General features: G+C 32.9%; 2 protein-coding genes and 1 long non-coding RNA gene across 3 annotated transcripts in view; 1 reads left to right on the top strand and 2 right to left on the bottom strand.

Annotated features, from left to right (window-relative positions):
* LOC144563102 (uncharacterized) overlaps positions 1–17618 on the top strand; it is a 70562-nt gene that overhangs the window by 10432 nt on the left and 42512 nt on the right. The gene's annotated exons all lie outside the window — the stretch shown is intronic.
* The window catches only part of LOC144563063 (uncharacterized), a 76201-nt gene continuing 60957 nt past the window's right edge, over positions 2375–17618 (bottom strand). Inside the window, exon 14 of the transcript XR_013514256.1 lies at positions 2375–2756. The gene's annotated coding sequence lies outside the window, so the exon portion shown is untranslated. The remainder of the gene's footprint in view (positions 2757–17618) is intronic.
* Positions 2751–10026, bottom strand: LOC144564054 (uncharacterized). The gene is made up of 13 exons (XM_078313559.1): positions 9963–10026; positions 9848–9912; positions 9638–9698; positions 9244–9416; positions 9091–9157; positions 8819–8958; positions 8177–8549; positions 4364–4464; positions 4217–4251; positions 3906–4101; positions 3256–3400; positions 3089–3174; positions 2751–3003 (listed from the first exon to the last, which is right to left on the bottom strand). The coding sequence occupies exons 1-13, from the start codon at positions 10024–10026 to the stop codon at positions 2839–2841; spliced, it is 1671 nt and encodes a 556-aa protein (XP_078169685.1). The 3' UTR covers positions 2751–2838.

Below are 17618 nucleotides of genomic sequence, written 5' to 3'. Positions count from 1 at the left end.
ACCAAGTCTGGTTTGAAGGAAGACCCCATATCTGCGCTAGAAAGACTACAAGCACTGAAATATCTGAGTTTACAAAGTGGAGCATACAAAGGGGTGAAAATGATTTGTTCCGCAAATGGGTTTCCACAGTTGCGGTTCTTAGAACTTCTCAAATTGGAGAACTTGGAGATTTGGGAGGTGAAACCGATGGCTATGTCACAACTTACCACACTGCGTGTTGTTCAATGCCTGAAACTGAAGAACCCTCCTAATCTAGAGCATGTTACTGATTATAAGGTAATAGAAAATTAAAATGCTTCTTTCTGGCTCTTGCTTTTATTCAATTCCTTTTAATTTTTTTTCTTTCTACATGTGTGTCCTTGTTCGTTATGTTTCAGTTTTAATGTATGTTGTGTGCACTCAGTATCATTATGTTAATAATAATGTATGTTTGAGATTACATTGAGTAAATTTAATGTTTTTAATGGATTTGTTGTTTCCATTAAATGAAATGGTATTTTTATTCTTTTTTATTTTATTTTTTATTAAGCATATTGTGTTGTGATTATAGAATGGTCACGAGCTAATGATTTTCATAGGGGTGTCAATGACACTCTTTTATCCGTTTACCCGATCCGTATCATATTAGACAAAACGGGTATGAGTAGAGTTCTTTTTAGCTAGCTTATGGGATATGGATAAAGATAATTTTTTTTTTCAACATAACGGATAATTTGTTAACCATTTTTTGGTTGCAATTTTGTTTGTTTATTGAAACTATAATTTGATTCCAAGATCACCACATATTAGTAAGATATTGCAACCAAAAAATGAATTAAGACGTTTGTAAAAAGCCCTCTTCAATTATTTAATCACATTATCTAATAATTTAATATGCCCTCTTCAATTTTTACGTTCAAATCAATTCAAATTAATGATATGCTTTTTTTGTTCTCTTCCAAAAATGAATAAGAGGTAGGTCATTCCAAAATGAGATGTGCCATTTGACAAAATTGGGAATTTATCTCTTTATGCCCCCAATCAAAACTGAAGAGAGATATTAATTAATAACAAATTAATGCTAATTCCATTTGCTCATAGCTGTGTATTTTGGAAAATTGATATTTTCAAGCGGAAGTTAAGTGCAAGAATTATCTCCATTCGATTTTTATTTTTTTTAATTAATCTCTCCATTTAGATATGAGCAAATGCATTATGCAAATGACAGAAATAAAATAATATTTAGATATCTCCTTAATTTAATATCACGTTGAAAACCTACAATCGATCATTCGCTATTCAAGTTACTTGTCTTCATGCTTTACGTTTGAAATCCACTGAGATCCCAATATACAATTTTATTTTTAATTACCATACAAAAATCGAAACCATGGTGCATAAGGGCCTCTTTTTTCTTTCTTTACAGTAGAGCTAGGGTAGGGTATTCCTAAGTTCATCAAGTATCTATTTGAACTCAATTTTGAAATCTATCGAATTGATTTCAAACAACCAAGCCAAACTGTTAAAATATTTCTACTTTACGAGTGATGCATCTACATGTGAAAATTTTAAAGTTTCAAATTAATTTAGTATAAAGTCAAGTGGTCAAAATTATAAGGTTTATAAATTAATTTTATTGCATTCCTTTATTGGAAGTTTTTTGACCACTTGACTCTATGTAAAATTAATTTAAATTTTAAATATTTTTTGTATATACACATCACTCGTAAGATAGAATAATTTCAGCAGTTTGGATTCATCGTTTGAAGTCAATCTAATAAATTTTAAAATTAATTTGACAAAGAAACTGGATGAACTTAGGAACACACTAGTTCTACTCCTTTTTTTATATATAAGTTTCTAGGTGACGAGTAACTTGAATGATTGATAACTCTTTTGGAGGATGGTGCAAATGATCACTCCTGATTTATTCAAACATTGTGATAACTCTTTTGGAGGATGGTTCAAATGCTCTATTTTATTTTGCCTCTAACATATTTCTATTTCTTAATTATTAAATAACAATTTTTTAAAAATTTATATGTCAAAATAAAATTGTTATAATTCATCTATATTAGTTTCTCTATATTTGCATATCACTATTTAATTTTTATTTATATGAATCAATAAGTTAAAAAATCAACATTTATAATTTATCTACATCAATGTTGATAGCTATTGATACAAATCAGAATAAAATTGAAATTTCATGAACTTTTATATATGCATAGAAAAAATTGATAAAATTGATATAGATCATATCTAACGGTCTCATTTTGACATTTCTATTTTAAATTTTAAGTTAATGCAGTTCTAAAATTATACGAATTCAAATGATATAGGCACAAAGATTTGGATCATTTTTCGGATCGAAAGAATGAGATTTGATAATAATTGTTTAAGAGCAACGTAGATTAATGAATACAATTCCTTTAAACTATAGAGAACAATGATAAAAAAAAGGGGTAAAAATGAATTGTTGCTAAGCCAATACAAGGATTTTAAATTTAATACACTCAACATTGAGTAAAACAAAAACAAAAAATATATTAATGGATAAAAAATTGGTACATAAGATTAAAAACATAGATAAGTTATGAAGTTGCTTATCAGCCTCTATAGATAGCTATCATACGCCTCCGTATTTTTTTTGCAGTTGCACCCTTCAAGAACTCACTGTAAAATGGCACTGATAAATCAGATACACAATTCCAATAAGTTAAGAGAGAGAGGGGGTTGAGAAAATGTGGTAGAGAGAGAGAGAGAGAACGTTGCACCTTATGAACAGAAGGATGCATTTGCTAATAGAACCTCATTTGAAGCAACCGAAGTTGTGGTTTGATGATTCACAAATGAGTTTCAAAACACAAAATCTTCTTGCCCCAATTCTTCGTTGTCCCAATTAAAAACTGCATCCAAATCATCATCATTTGTTACAGAGTCGTGTTTGCCAGAATTATCCAAATCACTAGGGGCAGCTTCGAAATTTTCCTCTATTTCTTCTTCATTCTTCCATTGATCAGCCTTATTTTAATAAGAAACAATGCACACTGATCAGAAATCAATATTATATTATTGAAAAGCAGGTATTATAGAGTTAGAGAGGAACCTGATATGACGGTTCCGATTCTTCCGGTGCAACTTTATCTGCTTGGATCTCTAAAATCTCTATAACCTTCTCAAATTGTGAATTATCTGCACCCAAAAGAAATTTGAGAAATAAAATACAGTAAAAACTTAATAAACAAATTAAAAATGAAAAGAAGAAGAGCTAACCGGTGAGTCTATGTGTGATGGCATCACGTACACGTGTCGGATGCTTCTTATCTTCACTCTTGAATTTTAATTTTATTTGGTGTCTTGTTCGGTTTGGGAATAGCTGTTGTATCATTGCAAAATCCGTACCAAACTGACGTATCCCCTATAACATAAACAACCAAATAAATCGAAACAATAGATTTAGATAAAAGAAATGGCAATCAAAAAGGGGGAGGGGCTGGATCCTCTGAGATGCTTCAGGTGGTTATTTTTTTATTTTATTTTATAATACTCCATAGATATATTTTAGCAAGTAACCTTGTAGAATTTTCGATATAATTTCCCACTCTTTAGAGATGTGTAATGTTTTCTGGTATACTGTTTCATTTCTTTTTCTGATTTTCTGGTATACTGTTTTCTGTTTTTAGGGTTTCTGGTAAGCTGTTTTCAGTTTTTCAGATTGTGATTTTTGGTAAACTGGTCTCAGTTTTTCAGTTTCATACTTTCTGGTAAACTGTTTTCAGTTTTACAGTTTATTCAGATTGTGCTCTGATGTATAAATTTGTACTGTAATCTCTATATGCACAATCTTTTGTATAAATGCATATTGTAAACTGTATATGTAATGTTGTAAACTTTATTGATATCAATAAGAAAAAAAAAGTAACCTTGTAGAACAACTCGGTTTCAGATTGGGTCCACCGACTGGAGGAGGTTCTGTTCATATAGGTGTGATAGTTCAACTTTTTAACGGTTGCTTGAAATGTCTCCTGTGGGGCCGAGTCTTGCCGGTTGTGTTCTTCTTCATCCCCTTCAAAATCAAAAAACTCGAATTCGTCCTGCTGTCTCCTTCTGGGCATCGAACTGTTTCACATGAAATAATTGAAAGTGATATGCCAATTTTGTTAGACACTCATGAAAATACAATGCAAAAAATTAATTAGATTAAAAAGCAAAATGAAAAATCGATTACAAATACCTTGCATCACCATTCCCTGAGGCTGCCTCTTTGTTCTGCATAAGTAAAAATGCAAAAAAAAGAATATATTACCAAGGGCCCACACAGATTTCTCAAAGGCCAATACAAATCAAGTAAAATCAAACGAGATAGAGAAGAAAACCATACCCATTTCTTCTCCTTAGCCTTGGTCAAGAGAATGAGGTTCCTTATGCTGATTTGTTTTGGGTTTATTTCATTCTCTGGCGTCTGTAGTAAAACAGGATACACTGTTCCAACAAAATAATAAAAAAAAGGGAAAATTGTGCCCATGCCACTCCAAAACCTCTAATTTTGAAAAATGCCACTCTAAAGTTTCAAATTCTGCCAATGCCACTATAAACTTGTTTTATTCCTAATTTTGCCACAAATACATTATTAGTCTTTAAAAAAAAAAAATAATAACAATGACAAAAATACCGTTCTCAGAAATCATGAACCCTAGCCTCCCCTTCGTGATTCCTTTCCTGTGCTTCTCTCCTACTAGTGATTCCTCTCCTAATCACGAATCCTTTTACAAAGAACATATTTCGTGATTCCTCTCCCATGCTTCTCTCTCTCAACCCTTCTCAGAAATCACGAACCCTAGCCTCAATCACCTCCTACTTTCGCCTCAACAGCCTCAGCAGCAATCCGCCAATTCGGCCTCAGGATCTTGAGCCTACCTCATTAGCAAATGGTTATGTGGGATTAAAAGATGCATTGAGCTCTGATAGCACCAGATTCCAAAGGTTTGCATTTCATTAGTCCAACGTGCATTTCATTAGTTCATCACAGAAACAATTAAACAAAAATTTGCACTCACTGGTAAAGTTGAAATTTGCACAATTAAATAAAATACTTAAAGTAAAGAAACTAACCTATCTTAAACATATGAATTGAAATTGACATAAACAACTTAATCACTACTGGTAAAAATTCAAATTGCACTCACTAGTGGAGAAATTATTCTTCTTGCTGCTGGTACGGTTTACCAGTAACTTTCCAAGCCTATTGATTCGGCTGCTGATTGGTGTGTATGATCCAAGCCTTATCAAGAACCCGACTGATGTTGTTCTGTGCTGCTAAATTCTCCTGTATTGTGCCTTCTATTACGGTACCCATTGTGCATGCCCAAGTAGCCTTATCATATGAATTTATATGAATTATCTAATTTCATATAAAAATTTTGACATTGGAATTTTGTTTCAATCGGCTTGTAAATATTTTATATTGTGTTGAAGATTTTGCTTTGCTTATGGATGTCTCATTTTCAGGAAAACATTAAATTTGACTCTTTATTTGCTAACCGAACACAACGCATTCTCAGCAGCCTTCTTTTATTAGCTGAAGGAGAAGATTGAAGACTTGGTGCTTTTGGAAGTTTTTGGATATTAATAGTTGACAGGGGTTATTTTGCAAAATTGTAATATTTGTCATGTTTTTAGTATGGAGATTGAACTGAATTTGTGTTTGTTTTTACGGCTTTTGTTGCATATTGATATTATGTTTTTAGGGTTTTAATTTGTTGTAAAACTTCTGATCTATGTCATGGTTTTTAGTGATGGTTAAAGAGTTGGTTTTTTGGATTCACAATTGAGGATGTTGGTATGGTTAAATGGTTTGTATATTCTGGCTTTCAACTAAATAACAGTTGTGACTTCTTCAACTTGACTATTTTTGGTTTATTTGATATGCACAAGGCGCCATGTATCTTTTGGGACATTTAAATGTGTAAAATGGTTTGTTGTTAATATTGTATAGTTAAATATAAGAAGTTCTATAATATACCAGTGATGGTTATCCAAAAAAAGAGTCCTGTTTGTGCTCGAAGATGTGAACAGAAGACTTACTCAAAGAGATGTTGTTACATATTTGATGTCTCTGGATTGGTGACATTTTGAGAAAATGAGAAGAGATAAAAGACTGATGAAACATCTATTAGCTAATGTACAAATCATATGATCTTTATAACTGCAAATTTTAATGGGTAGTGAACATGCATTAATTTCCACCAAGCATAGAAGTAGATAAAAAGATGCTAAAGTAGACGGTACTTGCTAAATAAAAAGATGTCAAGTTCAATTACATCCATCAAGTGACAACAGACCAACACTAAACATTTCTTAAATAAGCAAACTACATTTCTCTTTTGAACGTATGCATCGGCACACATCTCTGTTAGTGCTTCTTTTCCTGCATCGTCCATATAAAACACCTTGTGCAAAATATATATCCAAGAACCTGAAACAGAAACGATTTATAATTGTCAATGAAAGTCAACGAACTACTATTATCTTCAGAGCATTGTTTAGTGTTTCTGGTAGTTTTCCTTGGACTAATTGTTCATGTGTGTTATACATATTAGTAGACCAGATCTGATATGAATGGTACCAACCAAATGTCTTGTCTATACTTTCGTCATTGCCACAACTTCTTTTAACACATCAATTAATTTAACACCTGGGTCATGCAATTAGTCACTAAACCGTTACCAGATTCCCCACCTGACAGCTATGGCTATCCTGAGTATTATGCAACCAGACGGTGACAGTACCTGAACATGCCCAAAAATTCATCATCCCATATCTTCAAATACTCTCTCTTTAACCCTGCCTCGGTCACCTTCCCCTCCTCTCTCCACAACCTACTAATACAATCTACCAAATTTCGTTGCAAAATAGATCCCCTCCCCAGAACATTTTGTTAGATACCCTGCCACATCCCCCCACCAATGCGACCCGACCAACTACCCGTCTTGGTCTTGGGTGCTCAGGTATCGGGTACGCCTCGACCCGTATTACTGTACCACCAGCCAGCTTAGAACCAGCACGTGCATAGACCCGGGCATAGAAGTCAGGTGATACATCAGATCCGAGGTACATCTCAGCGAGATCGGTGTAGTATGACATAGCTGAATGAGGTAAGTGGATTCTTTCCTGGTGATTGATGTATTCTACTTTTACATTTTGTATGTAATTGGTGTTAAAGAAAGATCTTATTTGAATCACAATTATAAGGATTTTCAAGATAATGAGGTTTCTACTAAATTCAAATTGATGTCAAGAAAATCAATAACTATACAAGAATATCAACATTCTCCAAATATTTCCACCATAAATAGACAATATGAACAATAGCTTAAACTCAAAATCATACAGATCTTTATTATTTCCGTATTTGAATTGCTAGAAGAAATTATTAACACGAATCATGGAAATTTCATTGAGAACAAAGGAAATTCATTTTCACCAGTAGTAACTTAATGACACAAAATATTCCTCAAAAAGTTACGCATATTTCACCTGAAAGGCTATAGTGGTAGCATACTCGCCAGCACCAATCTCCCGTGCAACCCTACTATTAGCACCATCAGCACCAACGGCACCAGAACCATCAATGGCGAGAGAGGGATCGACGAGGCAGAGAAATTTTCAACGGTGAGAGGAGGATTGATGGATCAGCGAGAGAAGAGAGGAGGCGATCGATTCCCCTTTCTCGCGTGAAAGAGAAGAGAGGAGGCAGGTATCGGCTGTGGGCTAAGTATTCATTTTAACTGAGGGGTATAATCGGAAATACAGAAATACGTATTTTAAAACAGAATTTTTCAAATTATTTTTAATCAAAATAGTATAAGAATGGCAAAATTAGAAATAAATTAAGTTTATAGTGGCATTGACAGAATTTAAAACTTTAGAGTGACATTTTTTAAAATTAGAGGTTTTGAAGTGGCATGGACACAATTTTCCCTAAAAAAAAAAGATAAATACCAATTCTTGGTACGCATGCATAGGATATTAAAGCAGCTAAAAACTAGTGTTTATTTCAAGATATATACCAACTATAGGTAAGCATGCAAGAAACAATTTAACTTGGCAACCTTTGGGATTATATTTCACTACTGTATCAGGGCATCAGAGCTCACATGCTACTGGTACCAGTTCATATATAATGAAAATATACCTGTCCTTCTCTTACGCCGGATTCGATGAGATAGCTTCCCCTTTTTCTTAGGTGACCCCTCTTCTTCAACATTTGCATCGGCAACCGTGCTGCCTCTGGTTTTCCTTTTCGAACGATTTTCAACATCAATCGGCATTTCCTTCTCTGGCCTACCCGTATCCTTTTTCTCTCCAGCATAACCTCCATTAATGGGGTCTTCATTAGCTTCATCTGTTTCAATTATTGGATCGTTGTCATCCGAAAAATTGAAAATGTCATCAAGGTTTGGTGCATCTTCGTTTTCCTCATTTCCTGTGTTTTCGTAATTCGTGCCTTGTTCATCATTTTGTGTATGCTCTTCAAAATCGAATTCTGATGCATCATTTGCTTGAATCTAATTAAAGAGAGCAAATGAAATGAGAAAGCAGCGATATATGTACAATATGTACAATCAATAAATGGAGTAAAGACTCTTACTAATGTCGAGCAACATACAATTTCCATTTCATAACCACCACCACAAACTAAATACAAAAACACTGGAATGCATTTACTAATAATAAATTCAATACAGGGGCGCTACCATTACCAATCCCTACGTAATTCAGTAGGGTTAAAATATAAATTACACAGCCAGTCTAAGAAAAAATGAATTGGACTCACCTCCTCAGAAGTAACAGAACCTTGATTAATCAGTCTATCTGGTGACTCAGCACTATATTCCTCGGGAACAGAGAAACGGACCTTTTTGCCCTTGCCCTTTTTTTCATTTTCTTTAAGTTGCAAATTAATGGTCGGCTCAGCTGTAAAAGGAAAAATAGTTCATTAGTCGCCTTGATAAATGACATGAAACCCATCATATTTGGTACCAGCACTATGTATAATCTAGTTATTACTATAATAATAAGTATCTAAAGAAATTGTAAAAGGAATACCCCTAGAAAAAAGTGGGTCCAGAGAAACATTATCAAGAAAATCAATCTCTGGAAATGAGGTCGGTGCCTGAAATAGATAACAATCAGTCGTGATAAAGGATATTATTCAAGAAAGAAAAAAGTTTAAAAAAAAAATGTACAAGTAGAAATTACCTCGAAATCTGACTTACTGAAATCATCCCCAGAACCAAAATTCCGTTCAGTTTCATGATCTGGTATTTCAGTTCTATTGATATCAGAGGGTCCATCAGAACGAGGTGCAGCTGGTTGTTTCCTCCTTTGTGGTTGCAACTTAGTTTTTGGATTAGAAGAACCTTCAAACTTATCTGCTTGTACAATTACATTGCCAATGAAAAAGGAAATAAATAGAGAAATCATAAAAAAATACACATGGTGCACCGGTGATCTTGGTATAACAAAGAAATGACCAGTTTTGGGACTTCAATGTTTTTCTGCAAATCACACCCTACAGTTGTATATATTCCCGAAAAGACCTAAATCTATAGCAAATGATACATTTGTTAGGAGAGAAAAATCATGTGTGTACCAGTTGCCGAGTTGGGAAAAGAAGAGTTGTCTATGTGGGCACCTAAGGGGGGATCTGCATGCTGCAAATTGTTCAAGTAAAAAAAGTTATTACAGTTAAACAACCATATAATAAACCATTTCCCTATATTGCATGATAATTGTAACTATTCATCATAGTGCTACTGGTAGCAGTCAAATTGAAAGGAAAAAGAGGAGAAGTGGGACCCACCTGAGACTGACAAAGAGAAGGTTTCGGCAGGTTTTTCACATTCTTTGGTTTAAACTTAACCGCTTCTTACTCTGTCAGTACGAAAAAAAAAAAAGGCAGAGCATGATGTGAATACTGAATACTATGCAATTGTCTTGCAGCGGCTTGAAATCATCAAAGAGATCATCGAGTAAAGCCATGTTCTCGGCCATACATACAATCAATCAATCAATGACTCTGCAATGGAACAGGAAGAAGAAGAAGAAATACTCTAAGTGGGGCCGGGTGGAGAGAGAGAGAGAGAGAGAGAGGATAAGGTGAATCAACGGTGGGAATTGATTAAGATAGAAATGAAGGGTCGAGATCGGTCCAGGTTCAGAAATCAGAATTGGCCAAAAAGGGAACAGAGAAAAACAAAATAAAACCTGTACAATTATGGCACAATTAATCATATTATTTATCATTGTATTCGTCTTTAATATTTCAAAATAGAATTTTGTTTTAAATTTATTTTATCGAGTTATCTTCCTTAAAATTTATTTTGTTATTAAATAACTTTTCATAGGAAAAGGAGATATATAGAGAGAGTGGAGTTTGCCCCCGAATTTCTTGAAATAAAAAATAAAATAGCTCCACGCCTGTTTTTCAGTTCGTTTTCATAAAAGAAGTTTTATATAAAAAGGAGTTGATAAAATGGAGAGTCTATAAATTAATGTTTGTCTATAATTAAATTAATGCAGCCTGATAAAAGGGAGAGTTTATTGGAAGAGGCATTTGGATTTTTGGTACGAGTCTGAGACACTGTTATATGTTATGTCATGGAAGCGGGTGTGTGAGGACTGAGGAGTCCATATCCTCCAAGGTAATATATATATATATATAGAACGTTAACATTTATGTTTAAGATATCTTACAACTCAAGTGACTTCTATGCGAAGCATGAAATTAGAATGTTCAATTCTATTTCCCTCCTTTTGTTAAGCATGACCGGAAAAGTTCATTAAGGGGTCAATGTCTTTGGACAAAAAGGGCAAAAGAAAAGCTTGTGTGAAAATTGAAAATAAAAGAAACCACAGAAGGCCCAAACGAACTTTTATGGGTTGAAAATTGGATCACGACAATGGACGTTTCCGATATTTTTCAATCTGTGAAACTGTCTAATTGGAGCAAATCATCTACCTCATTTTACGTATAAAGGGGACACCATTCGTCTGCAAAACGAGAAGGCATTCAATTACATTCTTTTTTTTTTGGTGATGCCGAATTACAATCTCAATTTTCAAAGTTTTTAAATTTTAAACAGTCGATCCAAACTGTTCAATGTAATTTAAACACATTAAAGCGTAATAGATTCTGACTCGTTACTCGTATCTAGACTGAGATGAAATGAAGTGTATTAGTAAGAATTTAGTAGGGTTCAATAGAATTGAGATGAAATGAAGTGTATTAAAATGTGCTTGCAGATTAAATTTTACATTTTTTGAATTTTTTTTATTATTTATTAAGTATTTAACAAAAATGCTATATCCAGATCATTGAATTTTTGTAATAATCTTAATAAATAGTAAAAAAATTCAAAAAAATATAAAATTTGATCTGTAAACACATTTTAACATATCCATCATGTTGAACGGTTTGGATCGACTGTTTGAACTTTGAAAACATAGAGTGTAATCCGGTGTCACCAAAAAAGGGTGTAATTGGATCCCTCCTCATATATATATATATATATATATATGATAGATAATTCAAATGACACAATAAGTAATTTGGATTACAACATATCAACCTCTCTATAATAACATTGAGAAAGAAAATATATATCGCCAATCATAATTCTAAGTTTGTCGAAATGTAAGAGGATTCCAATGAAGATAAACTGACAACGAATTAAAGTTTTAGTTCTACATTTATGGTATTAAACAATTTTTATTACATAGAAGAAGAAAATTAAGAGGATTCGAAATGTAATATGCGGGCTCCCCCGCACGGCCCCAGAGGCCAGAGTCCAAGCACAAAAAAACATCTTTAAATTTTCATAAGAAATATGTCAGAGTAAACAAAAACTCTTAAATAGAAAAAAAAACAATAATAATTCCCACCAATTTATTTATACTAATAATTTATAACTTTATTTATTTTTATAATAGCGCAATAAGAGTAAAAATTATTTTTTCATCCTTTAAGCTTGCTTATACTCAACTTCTTTAGTCTACGAAATTTTATACAATTAACTGGTTTCCACGTGTGAGAAAAAAAAATTCAAGTGTAATTTTTGCTGGCCCACGTTTCGAGTGGGGAGGTAAACAATTTTTTTTTGTTAATAATAAAAAATTTAAAATTTATATAACAAAACAAAATTGTGAGGTGTGATTTATATAATTTTTTCTATATATACGTACATAAAATATTATTATTTTTCAATTTTAGTTATATATATAGAGTTGGGCTACGGTACTTCGCGAAATATGTCAGATTTTGAACCCTTCAATTTACTTTAAATTGGGTGCCGATCGAATCTTTGATCAACGACATTTTTGTTTAAAACTTTCATCCAGTGATGAAATTGTTGTCAAAATGATCCTCCAATAATGGAGTCTTCCAGTTAATGGAGACGTCCATTCCCAGTAAAACCCTTCAGCTCCCTCTTCCCCTCTCTCTCTCTCTCTCTGCAATTTCCACAAACCCCCTCCTAAACCGCTCTCTCTTTCTCTTTGCGATTTGCCCGCCCCCACCTCTGAGTCTCCCTCTACTCTCTCCTCACTGTTGCTTCTCTCGGCGTGCCTCTCCCCCTACCCAACCTAGCTCTTCTGAATCGCGCCTCTCCCTCTTCCGAATCAGGCCTCTCCCTCTTCTGAATGATGAGATGCAATCTGGAAATGTCATAGGGTTGGCCTTTGACATTTCTAAATGTGTAAACCTTCAAAATCCAAATTCTTCCTCTGTTTTGCCCATTTTCTGCAAAATAAGAATAAAAACACAGCAGTACCACATTCTATAGATATTCAATGAAATAAACACGATTTGACAGTTTTAGGCACAGGTTTTAATACAAAATTCGGTTGGAATATAGATAAAATAGCGAGACATCAAGATCTGGTCGCTAATGACCTAAATAGTAATTTCCTGGAAATCGACACCAAATTATACTACTTATAGGATTATGTGCTTGTAAATTTATAGAAATAATATAAATATTAAATTACACACATTATTCAATTCCATATATATATATATATGTATATGCTCTAATATATCCAAACCAAAATAGAAGGAATGAAGCAATAATTGAACCAAACAAAATATAAGCCATACTTGAACCATTTAATTTGGCCCATTCAGTTTAGTCGGTTTGAAACGTAAACCGAACTGTTCGATCGATTCATTTAACCAAAATAATTTGTAAATTCAACTGAACTGATACATTTAAACTTAAAAACCGATCTTAAATTGAAATATTTTGATTCGATTGAACACCAAACAAACCGAGTCTTTTGAACACCCCTAATTCCAGTTGCTTGAAAGATCCAGTGCTATATGTGACTGTAGAATGCGATCTGAGTTGTCCGTTTTAATCTGGCAAGCAAATTCTCCTATATTTCAAATAGACACATAATTAATTTTGATGTATTCTACACGGTCATATATTTTAAAAAATATGTTCGCTTGAATTCAGATCCAATGCAATGCCTGAGCAAAGATCTGATTATTCTTCTCGTCATATAGGCTACAATGAATGTATGATATTTGGTAGATACTAATAGGCCCAAAATCAGTCATATATAAATCTGGCCCAAGAGAGAGAAGCATTAATCTATCGTTTATCACAAAAAATAAAATAAAATATATATATATATATATATATATATATATATATATATAATTTTTAGTTTTTTACTATCATGGAGATCATTTATAATAATAATTTTATCATTTAATAGGAAAAAGAGGATGTTTCAAATGCATCATAATTTTGTACCTCAATATGATCCGCATTTTTTATTTTTGTTTCAAATTAAGTCCAAACAGTTGATCCGAACTGCTTAACATGATCTTCATGTTGAGTGGTTCGAATCAACTGTTTGGACTTTAAAAATAAAAATAAAGAATGTAGATCATATTAAAACATAAAATTATGATTCACTTGAATCCTCCTCTAGAAAAAAAATAGGACTTTAAATTTCAGAATCTGATTTACACTAGTTCGCCTCTATCCTAGTTGAAACTAAAGTTGGCATGAGGAAATCCTCTTTATAATTAGCTGTTGTATTGTAGAAACTAATTAACTGGAACAATCATTTTACTGTTTTTTTTTTATTATGACTTGGCACATAGTCTAACGAAGGACGGAAATATAAATGTGAGATGCCAGAATACGACATATGAGAAATATTTTCAAAGTTATCACTAAGGTTAAATGCTGTGATTAATTTTTAAAAATTTATGGAAAAATCCCAAAATGTCAACAAACAATGGTAGAATTATAGTAGCAATTAGAGCAGAATTAGAATTTGTATTTATAGTTGCATATTAATTAGTAATAGTATTTGCATTTTGTAATTTGAAACTTGTTTGTATATTTATTTTTGTTAACACATTCTATGTACATGTATTCTAATTATATATTGTAATTTTTAGTTAAATTTCTAAATAAGTCTGCAAATTAAGAGATAAAAATTAATAATATACTATAATTTAACTCTATATTCGACCGAATAAAAAATAACCTAACTTATAACTGAATTTCAGATCTTCACCTAAATTAATAATATAACTAAATTCAAATTCGGCCTTAAACCAAATAATCATTTTGAACTTTTCTTTTAACCTTTATATACCTCTACTTAATCTAAGCATAACCAAACAAATTTCCTTCCCGCTCGGCTGTGCCATGACGAACTCAGAATCAAGCTAGAAAATCATGAAAATCGACCATCTCTCCAATCTACCTGACGATTTGCTCCTCACAATTCTCTCGCTCCTACCCACTTGCATGGCCGCTCGCACCTCTATCCTCTCCTGCCGCTTCCACCACCTTTGAAAGATCTCTCCTTCCCTTAAACTCATCTACTAATACCTTCCTTATTCCCAAAAAGATAACTTCATTTCCATGCAGGGGCAGAAGACAGTAGTATCAAAAGGTGGCTGAGTAAACCTCAAGATTTTTATTTTTTCTAAAAGAGACCTAAAAAAATTTATTAAAAAAATTATTTTATGTCTCAACCCCCCTTGATAATATAAAAAATTTAGAGGGTATATGTATAAGAGTAACGGCAATTTCACTTGCTTCAATAGTTTGGTTCTCCAACTTACCAGATCACGTGATCGATTAAATAAAAACATCTCACTTGAAAACTTGAAAAGTTGTTTAATACATGGTTGTAAAAAACGTCCATTTAGGCCGATTAATCGTCCAATTAGTCATTGGCGGTGATCAAACCATCAAGAAATTTTCCGATTAATCGGCCGATTTTTTCCAATTATGACCGATTATTCCTGATTATTCTCGATTAATCACTTAGCCGTACCATGTCCGTCCGACGAGCGCGATACCATTATTTAAAACACTGGTTTAATATAGAGAGGTACAAATTAAAATAGGAAAAGCACATTATGGTTACCCAAAAAAGAAAAAGTTATTATAATTTTAGAAGAACTAAAAAAGAAGTTACAAGAATAGAAAGCAAAGGAAATGACAATGACGCATTAAAAAGTAACAAACTAGTTTATGAGGTTAAAAAAAATTCAAAATAAGAAAGATAAAATTAACAGTGAAGAATCATATTATCTTGTATTTTATAAATTTTGGTTTTTATTTCAATATTTTTTAAGTATATAATGTTTAGTCAATTAGCCTCCCCTATACTCAAAGTTGAGTTCCGCCCTTGTTTCCATGGCCACTCATGCTCTTCTTGACCATAATCATTTCTACTCCCTTCTCAGCTTGCACCTAGATATCTACTCGTCACCTTGAACCCTCATTTCTTTCTTCCTTGCTTGTCAAGGCCCGCTATCTTGACTTATGCCACCTCACCATCAAAGTTTTCTCAATTTCAAGATATGGAATTTCACCTCTCTTTGATGTTGTCTTCACCATTAATTCTCTCAGAAACTTGTCGTTTGTTAACTGCTATAATCATTTCATGAGTGATGAATTTAATTTTCCTTCGGAAATCACTTTAACCCATCTTACAAGCCTTTCTCTTAGATCAGTCAAGATTATTGACGTGACCAAATTCAATCAACACCTCTCTAAATTGTGTTCTTTGGAAGATTTAAACCTTCATTTATATGACACGCCTGTGCTTAGGGTTTCCTCCCAGACAATCAAAAAACTTAAACTGGTTATTAGCTCTATTCATAAAAATAAAAAAAAAATAAAAAAAAATCTTTGAGCTTAATTAAATCTTCCTTCATTGGAGTCAATTTATTTGGAAATTCGAGACGGCCTTCAAAGTCCATGTCAAGTCCATGTAGAGGTACCTTTGTTGAGAAAAGTTGTGATTAACCTTCTCTGGCTTCATAAGGGAGATGTCGATGTTGTGGCTGAGCTACTGAATAGTATCTCACATGTAAAAGAGCTAACTATGCGTTTAAAGGAAAGTGAGGTAATTAACTTAATCTCTCTTAATTATTATTTTCTTTCACATTTAAAGTGGTGTGTTATGATATGTTAGACATGAATAGGATACTAGCTACTATGACAGCTTTATATGCTTACTTGACGATACAATTGTATAGCTTTTGATACTTTACTTGGATATACTTGACAATTTTTTTTTTATTTCTATAGGATGAGTGGCACCCAATTTCTTTCTTGTTGAAATCAAAAAAAGATGTGCCAGAGTTTCTTAATTTGGAGCACTTCGAATTGACCCTTTGTTTGCACGAGCACAACCTTGAAGCTCTCGCCATGATGCTCCAAAATTGTCCTCCTCTGGGATCACTAAAGCTAGTTCATGAGGTGCGTAATCATTTTTTCTTGTTTTTGGAACATATATGTTAAGAATTTCATTATATGGGCTACCATATGAATGAGTGAAAAATTAATTGATGAAAATTATCTTTTTGTTACTTCTGACCTTAACTATGCTCCACAAGATCAAGTCTAGAATGTGATAAGCCTATACTTTTTAAGTTATGCAGAATTAACCCTCATATATTGCTATTGCCTATATGAATATACATCTTGTTGTCTACTTTAGATTCCCGAGTTAACTGGTAGGGCACATGGAAGGAAAGGGAAAGATTGGAGATCAGGGCTACCGCGTAATGCTGATCGTAATTACCAGTGTGCTTATTTCGAAAATCTCTATTTAGAAGAGAATTGTAAAGAAGTCATCAAGTTGCTAAGAAACGTTTCTCTGAGAGATCTCGATGCTTAGAAAATCTTTATTTTGTAGTCACCAGAGAAAACAGAGAGAGAAAAGAGAAACATGTCATATATAGAGGTAGATCGATTAAGGAAGATGTAGATTAGAAATATTGTGTTTTCTTTGGTATAGGTTAAGAGAGAGATGTAAAGAGGAGATAGATAATATTGCAAGATTGTGTTTAAGTATTAAGCTGAGAGGAACTTTCCAAGAAAAATCAACGATCATAATGCATTGACCTTATTATGTTTTCCTTTTTCAAATAAAACAATAAAGCATTGATGACATTGTTTTGGTATATAATAATGACTGTGTTTATAATTGATTATCTTAATTGAGTATGGCTTATTTTTTCGTCTTAAATTTAAATTCAGATTTGCTCCAATATAGATTGGTAGAGGGTTTGGAATTGTAATTGT

The sequence above is a fragment of the Carex rostrata genome, chromosome 1, assembly GCF_964058835.1.
Source record: "Carex rostrata chromosome 1, lpCarRost1.2, whole genome shotgun sequence".
Lineage (NCBI taxonomy): Eukaryota > Viridiplantae > Streptophyta > Magnoliopsida > Poales > Cyperaceae > Carex > Carex rostrata.
Note: the sequence above shows the minus strand (reverse complement) of the source record. Positions and strands in the feature narration are given on the sequence as shown.